General features: G+C 50.8%; 1 protein-coding gene across 1 annotated transcript in view; it reads right to left on the minus strand.

The window, feature by feature from the left end:
- SLC12A5 (solute carrier family 12 member 5) overlaps nucleotides 1-9593 on the minus strand; it is a 33077-nt gene extending 23484 nt beyond the window's left edge. Inside the window, exons 1-4 of the mRNA XM_020965501.2 lie at nucleotides 9252-9593; nucleotides 1552-1646; nucleotides 935-1066; nucleotides 487-633 (exon numbers count right to left, since the gene is read on the minus strand). Coding sequence (XP_020821160.1) covers nucleotides 487-633; nucleotides 935-1066; nucleotides 1552-1646; nucleotides 9252-9303 — 426 coding nt within the window. The 5' untranslated portion in view covers nucleotides 9304-9593. The remainder of the gene's footprint in view (nucleotides 1-486; nucleotides 634-934; nucleotides 1067-1551; nucleotides 1647-9251) is intronic.
- Between the last annotated feature and the right edge of the window lie 295 nt (nucleotides 9594-9888).

Raw genomic sequence — 9888 nt, forward strand, 5'->3', positions numbered from 1 at the left:
ATGTTCTACCACAATTCCCTCTCAGCCCCACATGCATATGCCAATGCAAACAGATTAAGTGAACATCCAGGCAGCCTTGAATAGGGAGAAGTTCCAGAAGGGCAGCCTAAGTAAGGGGACAGGGAAGGGGGCGGGATTGAGGAGGGGCAGGCCCACTCATTTTGCCTTGGTAACTATGGGGGAGTTCACAAGCTGATGGCATATATATACATATATATACATATATATATATATACATATATATATGCATATATATATGTATATATATACACATATATATGAGACTCAGCTGGGAAATGGCTTCCTTCTCCCCCACCTAATACCTCCCAGGCATCAGTCATTACAGGAGCAGGTGGCAAATTGTAGGGCTCTGGTTCCAGCCCTGAATTCCTTCTTTGGGTCCCCTCCTCAGTTTCCTTTGTCCCTGTACTGACTTCTGTCTGAGTAAGAACTGGAGGGGTCAGGGAGGTGGGAAGGGGTACTTACACAGGAGCAGCAGATAAAAACCATGCAGAAAGATTCCATGATGCCTGCAATGCCCACTACCCAAGTGAGCCTCAGAAAAAGGATGACACCAAAGATATTTTGCAGGCAGGGCAGGTATACACCCATGAAGGTGCCCATCCGAGGGGCCTGCAGAGAAATATTGGTCACCCTGACTTCTTCCCATCTCTTTCCAGCCCAACCAGCTTTAACCTCTGGTTTCCCTAGCCAACCCTTTTTTCTAAACCATGTTTCAGCACTCCATTACAGACACCACCACCCCCATTACATTCCATTGTAATTCCTCCTCCCTCCAAATCAGACCCAAATTGAATTTGAGCTTCCCTTCCATCTCCCATCTGTCAGCCCTCCTCCCGTCTCACAGCCCTTCCTCCATTTCCAATCCCTTCCCTCTCCTACCCTGACCCCAGTCCACTACACCTGCTCCCACCTGCACAGGTTTCTTTTTGCCACCCTCATTATTTTCAGCCTCCTCATGTTCCCGGCTGCCTTGTGGCAAGTTAGTGTAGTTGGCCAGACCACTAAGCAGGGATGACACCATGGGACTGGTGTCCATTTCCTCCTGTGGGAGAGATAAGGGAATGGACTTCAGAGAGGTAGAAAGGGTAAGGCAGAATGAAACCTAGGAAATGAACCAGGGAAAAGGTACAAGATAGGGATGGGATGAGAGGAAGGTATCAGAGAAGGAACCTGGGAAAGGGTGGTAAAGAGGGGGATGAACTTGGGAGGTGGGGAAGGATGGGGAAGATGGACCAGGAAGGAGGATGGGACACAGGGAAGAGACCCCTATGGGGGCTGCAAGGGAGGAGAGTCAAAGAAGTCATAGAGATAAGGGTGACAAAGAACATGTTATAAGGGGAGGTGGCCATAAATGGACCAAGAAGAGAGGGACAGACAGAGAGAGAAGTATAGCCCTCCAGGGAAAGGTAGAACGTGGGTGAAAAGTGGAATGGCAACTTTTCCTTAGCCAGTGCCAATGCTGGGCAATCCTGCCTACTCTAGGACCAGCCAGAGATGTCCCCCTTACCCTAGTTGTCCCCCGCCTACCTCGAACAGAGCCATGTTTTTGCCATCATATTCCTTGCCCTTTTCAGAGTCAGTGCTGTTGATGAAGGGACTGCTTTCCTTGGGGTTGCCATCACCTGAGGTAAGGACATAAAGGAGTCATAGCCCTGACGTGGCACAGTACCCACACCTCCACCTACTGCTACTCCTGACCCATCTGGACCCCTTCAGAGCTCTTCTGAACCTTGTCCCAGAGAAGGAGTTCTTAAGCTGTTTTTCATGAACTTTTATCTTCTTGTTGTTGTTGTTTTGGCTTTTTTTTTAGGCAACTGGGGCTAAGTGACTTGTCCAGGGTCACAGAGCTAATAAGTGTCAAGTGTGTGGTCTGAGGCCGCATTTGAACTCAGGTCCTCCTGACTTCAAGGCCAGTGATCTATCTACTGCGCCACCTAGCTGCCCCTTTCTCATGAAACTTTTAAAAAATGTATTATGATAACCACATTTCAATATAATTGGTTCCATTTCTAATTCTATGTATTTTATGTACTTAAAACCCTTATTCTAAGGAATCAATAGGCTTTACCAGACTGCCAAAGTGGTTCATTGATACACAAAAGGTTAAGACCCCCTGTCCTAAAGGATCAAAGTAGTAGAGGATTATAGTCCTCTGCCGCTTCCTAATAATCACAACATATTTACATCTCTTTAATTTTACAATAAATTTTCCTCACGAAAATAGTCCTGTGAAGTGCAAAGATTAGTGGATTATCACATCTACTTTGCAAATGAGGAAACTGAGGGAGAAAGGAATTTTCCCAAGGTCAAAGGGGAACAACCTCTATCCACAGGGAGGACCTTTTCCAGTAATCTGTAGTGTGTAATGGTGAGAAGGGCAGGGTAATGTGAGGAAACCAGTAGATACAACAGCAACAACAGCTAATGTTTTATAGTTCTTTGAGGTTTATAACATGTTATTTCATTTGATACTCAAGAACACCTCTGTGAGGTATGTGTTATTATTCCCATTTTTCAGATGAGACAACTGAGGTTAAGTGCTTCATCCAAGGTCATACACCTAATGCAGGATTCAAACAGAGGTTTTTTCTGACTCCAAGTCCAATGTTCTGGATTTGCACTTAACTTTGGCTAATTCCACCTGGAGCTCTCCTCCTTTTATTCCCTGCTTCCACTTTCTTCAACTTTCCTAGCCAGCCCACAAACCTGGTGGAATGTCAACCCCTTCTGTATCTTTCTCCCTCTGCTGCTGGATTGTGCTTGGCTACCCCCTTCATAGAATCTTGGACTCCCAAAACCTCAAACCTAAAAGAGACCTCTGAGATTATCTAGTCCAATATGAATCTTTAACAAGTGGTCATTAGGCTGCAGGTTGAACATTTGTTTTGTTACTAGATATTTACTAGCTTGTGACCCTGGACGAGTCATTTAACTTCTGTCTGCCTCAGTTTCCTCATCTACAAAATGAGGATAATAATAACATTTACCTCCCAGAGTTGTTGTTGTGTGGATAAAGGAGATAATATTTGTAAGATGCTTTGCAAATTTTAAAGTTATATAAATGTTAGTTATTACTACTACTACTTACTACTTCTGTTGTTATTTTTCCCCTCAGTTCACCTGCAGAAGTGGAAGAGAGTCATAAAGAACTGAGGGCTATTTGTATTTTTCTTTGTTTCATGGATTATCATAGCTAAAGAATTCATCACAGTCAGCCAGCCCACTAGGAATGAGCCTCTCTGTACTTAGTCCTCAGAAAGCATATAGTCTGCTGCTGGGATCAAACTGTTTCCAACATGGTAGAACCTGCCAGGTCTTATGCTCTACTGGCAAAGCCTTCAAGAACCCAGGGTCACCTCCACACCATGATGAGGCATCACTGTAGGATTATGGGATCAAAGAACTGGAGCTGGAAGGCACCTTAAATGTCATCAAATCCAACTCCTTCATTTTGCAGATGACGTTACTGGGGCCCAGAGTGTTAAGTGCCTTGCTAGAATCACACATGTAGCAAGTATCTGAGGTGGAATTTAGACCCAGCTCTTCCTAGCTAGGGCAGCCAGGTGGCTCAGTGGATAGATCACTGAGTCTAGAGTCAGGAAGACCTGAGTTCAAATTCAGCCTCAGATATTTACTAGCTGTGTGACCCTGGTCAAGTTATTTAACCCTGTTTGCCTCAGTTTCCTCATCTGTCAAATGAGCTGGAGAAGACAATGGCAAACCACTTCAGTATCTTTGTCAAGAAAACCCCAAATGGGGTCATGAAGAGTTGGAGACAACTGAAAGGACTTAACAACAACTTCCTAGCTCCAAAGTGCAGCCAACACTCTATCCACTATCCAGCACATCTTAAACGCTGAATGGAGATCCCATGTGGGTCTTTAAGAATCAATGAAGGCTACTGTGTGACTCTGGGCAAGTCACTTAACCCCAATTGCCTCACACACACAAAAAAAAGAATCAATGAAGGCATCACAAGTGGAAAAATTTTAAGAAGCCCTGCTCTAGGACTTTGTGAAGTATCAAGAGACAGAGAAAACTCCAAGTGATGTTGGTTCTGAATGGTTCCCTCCCTGCCTGGGAGTTCCAATTACCCAGAGGTATGGATTGGGGGAGGGGCATATGTTCTCCTCTAAGCTAGAGAGAGAAAGGAAGCAGTCATGACCTGGACATTCTGCTCTATTACTTGGACTCTTAGAGACTTAGCTTATTTTGGTAGGTCATCCTATCTTGTCTCCTCCTATCCCAGGTAAGCACTTTGGTACAAATAAGTCTGAAGTCTGGGACTCCCCTCTGTAATCAGAAGCCCCACCCTAAAAAAATTTTTTTTAATTCCATTTCTCCAGTTCATTTTAGTTTTTAGTCTGGGATTTAAGGACCCAGGCTCCCTGGGGCTGAATCTCAGTAAAAACCATCTCTAATTTCCTCCATTCTTAAAAGACCTTCTCTGTTAATCTGGCCACTCTTAAAGCCAACAAAACTTTTTTCCCCTCTTAATTCTAGCACACATCCCAAGAGCCTTCTCTGTGGGGAGAGGTCATAGAACATAGAATGTTAGAGCCAGAAGGTATTCTTTAACATTAGTCAGAGCCTGAAAGGGTTTGAGAAGTTAGAAAATGGGTTCTTAGAGCCAGAATGAGAAATCATTTAACCTGATCCCCTTCGTTTTACAGGTGGGAAAACTGAAGCCCTGACAGGGGATGTAACTTACCCAGTGTCAAATAGCTAATTAACGGCAGAACCAGGACTAAAACTCAGGTCTTCTGGCTCCTAAAATGAAATGCTCTTTGAACCTCAGCTAATATGCAAATCCTGCACCGCAGGAAAGTGAGGTAATGACAGGGTCCATTACTGTGGGTGTGAGGTTGAAGCAAGATATTTTTTCCCCTTTTCCCTCACCCATGGAGTCTGGAATGAATAGAGCCTTAGAGATCATTCATTTATCCCTTAAGCTCTTGATGTGTGATGTGATTTGCCTAAGTGTACAACTGGTTAGTGGCAGAACCCATAGACTAGAACGCAGATGACCAGCCTCTCAATCAGATGCTCTTTCCACCATGCAAAACCCCCACATATCTCCCAATGAAGGAGTCTGAGATGAAGAGGGAATAGAGAACATCAGAGAAAGCAACTTCTGGCGGTCTTAACATGTCTCCAAATCCCCATACATTTCCTAGCCCAAACAGAGCTTCCTCCTAGCACTTCCCAGGGTTTCCAAATTCTGGGTCAAAAGGACCCTATGCCTCATAAGTCCATTCCTGAATAGGATCTGGAGCACCCTCACTCTCAAGTGGTCTCCCTTCCCTCCAGTGATTAACCATTGACTCAGGTGGGCTGGAGTTACAGCAGGAGAGAGGGGTAGATACTCTGACCCCTCAAGGAAGGCAGTAGTGCATAGAACAGGGCCAACATTTTTTACTCCTTTGTATCTTTTCCCCCTCTCAGGCCAAAAGCAGTGAAAAGAGGAAAAGGTGTGTCTCTCTAACTTGCCCCTCTCTTCTAAGCACAGGACAAGTGGCCCAATTTTCATTCCAGGAGGGAGTGGGGAAGTGTCTCGTTCTCTCATACTTCCTTAGGACCTGGCCAGCGGAACGGGGGAAATGCAGCCTCACTCCCTCAAGTCTTCCTTCCCCCACAGGACAGGGCCAAGTGACACATGGGGTAGGGTCTCTCTCCTTCAAGTACTCTAAGGATGGTACCAGTAGGCCAAAAGGAGGTGGGAGGTGTCTCACTCCCTTACACCTCCTCCGTTCCTTAGGACAGGGCCAGTGGCGCATGGAGGTGGTGTATGAGTGACGCAGTCCGAGCTCCCTGCCCAGCCCCCGCTATGGGGGTCTCAGCCGCAGAGACCTCCGAGCTGCGTCTCCATGACAACCGCGCGGAGCTGAAGCGCAGGGGCCGCGCGCCCGCAGTCGCTTATGTAACGCGGCACGCGGCGCAGAGAAAGGTGGGAGGGGTAGAAGAGAGGGGGGGAAAGAGGGAGAAAAAGAAAGGAGAGAGAAGAGGACGGCAATGGGCACCTGTATTCCCTCCTCCGCAACCTCCCCCAAGTTCATTGGACCTCATAGCCCCCTCCCTCCCTCTAGATAGGAGTCAATACCACCTCCATATAAGGCGAACCCGAGAACTCCCTTGTCAGAGGGAGAGAGGGGGAATCGGCCACTGCGGACCCTAGAAGGCTTGGACAACGTTGGGGTTCTAAAGCCCCGTTCACCTTCTAGTCCAGGCTCCCAGAGGGAGGGGGGTCTTGGAGGAGACGTGTTAAATGGAGCACAGGAGGCTGGGGGCGGGGGGAAGAGGAAAGACGGAAAGGGGCGTGGTCGGAGTGGGGGCGGGGCAGAGGAGGGACTGAGATCGGAACCCTCCTCCCCTCCCCCTCTGCCTCTCTGGGGCCCCAGGGAGCACTCAGCTCGAATCGGCTTTCAATTAGCTGCAGCGGCCAGAGCTCCCGGGGCGAAAACAACATCTCTGCATGGACAGTGGATCCTCCCCCCGGGGCCTGGGGACAGGAATCCCCGTTCGAGGCTCCATGGTGTTCCCCTATTCTCCAAGGCCCGTGGGGGCAAAGGCCCAGATAAAGCCCCCTCATCATTTCTCAATCTAGAGTGGGAATGTTAGAGATGGAAACAGCTTTAGAGACTATATAGTTTAGCCCCCATATTTTACAAATGGGTAAACTGAGCCCCAAAGAAGGGAAGTAATTTGCCCAAGGTCATAAAATGAGTCACTGGCAGGACCAGAACCCAATCTTTTGACTCCAGTTCAGCATTCTTTCCACTACAACAAGCTGCTCTCTCTATCTCAGATGTCCATAAATCTCTCTCGGCCCTCTGCTGACTGGCTCCTTCCCAGTTTTCACCCCTCAATCTCAACAGATTCTGTTTCTGACTCCCTTGGCCTAGTCTGGTCTCCCCACCTAGGCTCTGGCCTCTCCTTTTCTTGGAGGTGGGGGAAGAGAGAGAGAGAGAGAGAGAGAGAGAGAGAGAGAGAGAAGAGAGAGAGAGAGAGAGAGAGAGAATCGTCTAAACTGGAAACCAAAGTCCAGGAGTTCAAACCTTTCGGGGAGAGGTTGGACTTTTAATCCTCCCTTTTCAGAAGTCCTTCCCAAGCCTGGGGGGTGTCCCACCATAAATCTGTAATACACCTGGGAGTATTGGAGCCTCAAATTGGAGGAAACAATGGTGCTGGGTCAGAAAGCTCCCTCCAGGGGCTTCTGGTCAGAACCAAGAAAGGTTCTCTCTTGATTAAGGTTACCCCTCGAGCAAACTGGAAGTTAGGGAAAGAAGAGCCTATTGCAAAGGTACAAGCCCATCTTCTCCTCACACCTCCTTCACTCCTCCTTTCCCCCCACCCCCAATTGGGACGCCCTGGGCACTGCAGCAAGCGAGACTCTGCCAGGCTTCCAAAGCGCGTTCCCCACCTCCCCCCCCCAACACCGCAGCCTGAGCCGGGTGTTGGAGTGGAGGGAGAGAGAATTGAGAGCCAGGTGACTCCAGGGTCATGGAGGGGAGGGGTTTTCTGATGAAGTCTCTTAGCTGTAGCCTTTGAGGGGTAGTCCCACAGCCTCCTGAGGGTAGGGACGGAGAGGGCTTGGTTCTCTGTGGCAGACAATTGGACAGTGGAAATGGCCGTACAAAGGCTTACCTGCCTTCTCATCTCCATGTCCATATTATACAGAGAGAGAGAGAGAGAGAGAGAGAGAGAGAGAGAGAGAGAGCGCCCTACTCCTCACTTGGCCTCAATTTCCTAGGATTTCCAGAGGCAAACAGTGAAGGGGAGAAAAGCCTCCGCTAGGTTATAAAGCCCTGGAGCCTCTCACAGTCTCTGCAGCCCCTTCTCCCCAGCTATCCCAGCTCCAAAGGCCATGGTCTCAGGTTCTGCTCCTCCGGCCATCTAATAGAGGCGGCTGCCAGTAGCTTGGGCCCTGTCTATCAACGAGGCCCAGGGGAACGTTTACAGCCGCTGAGCTCAGACAGCCCGACTGGGAGCCGAGTCAGTGCGCAGGGGGCGCTGTTGCTTGGGGGGGGGGCCGGCAAAACGGAGAAGGGCTTGACAGGCTTGATAGATTGATTGACTGACTATAGGAGAACTGGAGCCGAAAGGGGCGGCTGTCCCTGGAGGCACTTAGGGAGGGCCAGGATGGGGGTACAGCGAGCGGGTGCCCAACGGATAGAGGACAGCCTGAACGTCGAGCCATTGGCAAGGCTTCTCAACCGCCGCAGAGAAGTCCGCAGTGCAATGATCACTGCTGCGAGGACCCCAATGATCAGGTCCCGAGGAGCCCCACAATTGGAGAACTGCGGAGCCCAAAGAACTGGAAGGTTCCCCACCAACCCCAGAGTAAAGGAACATAGTATGTTCCCGAGGGATGGGGGAGATGACCTGGCTGCGTCTCTACACATAACCAAATAGATGGGGGAAAGGGGGTCGTACCCTATTTAAGACCAAATACCAAAGGGAAGGATAAATCTGAAGTTTGACCTAATCACGTCCTCCAGGGTGGCCTGGTCTCCGATCATACAAACCCTCTCCTCGCCCCCTCCCCACTTTTCCCTACCTCCCAATGTTAGCACCAACAGGACTCTGCAGCCCCGGCCAGGAGGTCGTCACATGACTCCTACCCCCTATTTCCCCCCACTCTCTATTCCCACCTCCAGTATTCCCTCTCTGCTGGTGAGCTCCGTGCGGTAGAGTGGGGGGAGGAACTGCAGTGGCTTTTGCCCGGAGTGTAGCCAGGCAGCAACACACTGTGCGCTAGGGAAGAGGCATAGACTCCGGGGTCCCCTCTCTGGGAGCAGGGGAACCCAGATTTGGCCCTAGAAACCCAACCGTGGAACGCCTTCTCCAATACAGCCCTTTGGGCTGTTCAGACCATTGCAGAAATTGTACCACTTCAACTGCTTAGCCCCTAGGTCCCCAAAGCCACTGCCCCAAGCAACCCCCAGGCGCTGCGTCGGGTGCATTCCAGAACCTCGGACAGCGCAGAGCGCATTCCAATAGAGCAGCGCCCACGCCTCCAAGCAGCAGCAGCTGCCCCGGGGGGCAACTCAGAGCCTCCCTCTAGTCCCCCAGGGTTGTCTATTTCTCCTGGGGACAGCTTCCTCAACGCCTCCTCCCTTCTCCTCTGCAACACTTGGCAGCCCCCGAGCCAATAGCCCCGGCCCCCTAAGGTGGCAGCCCCCACCTCGATCCTCTTGCCTCCCCTGCCCCGTAGGCCCCCAGCTTACCCGGGTTGGCTCCCCCGTCGCCATCCTCGCAGTCCGTCAGGTTGTTGAGCATGGTGGCCGCCGCGCTGCGCCCCGGGGGCTGGAGCTTGCAGCTGCTAGGCGTCTGCCCGGCCTGAGCTGGAGAGCTTCCTTCCCACTCCCTCCCTACTACCGCGGAGCACTCTCTTCGCTCTCCCTTTAGTCCAGATCTCCCCTCGGCACAGGGGGGAGGCTGCAGTGCAGAGCCGCTGGGCTCCCACACACACTCCCTCTCCCGCGCACACACCCGGACACAGACCCAGACACACACACACACGCTCACACACACGCTGTCACACCCCGCGCGCGCCCCCTCGCAGCGGCCAAGCTGCTCAGCTCATCTCGTATGCAGGAGGCGTGAGCCGCTGGCGGGGTTTTGGGAAGGGGGGAGGAGAAAAGCTAGGGAATAGAGGGTGCAGGGTGGGGGGAGATTAAAGCGAGTGGGGACCCGCGCCTTGCGTGTCTCGGGGCCGGGAGGACGGTGAAGGGGGGGTGCAGATCCCCTGAGCCGATGCAGCGCGCCCCTCTCTCTGTGCGGGCGGGGCTGTGGCACGTGGACAGGTGCCATCCAGCGCCCTAAAAATAACACGGGGAACTGGGTCGTGGCCGTCGGGAGCCG

Source organism: Phascolarctos cinereus, unplaced genomic scaffold (assembly GCF_003287225.1).
Source record: "Phascolarctos cinereus isolate Bilbo 61053 unplaced genomic scaffold, phaCin_HiC Scaffold_2;HRSCAF=192, whole genome shotgun sequence".
Classification (NCBI taxonomy): Eukaryota; Metazoa; Chordata; class Mammalia; order Diprotodontia; family Phascolarctidae; genus Phascolarctos; species Phascolarctos cinereus.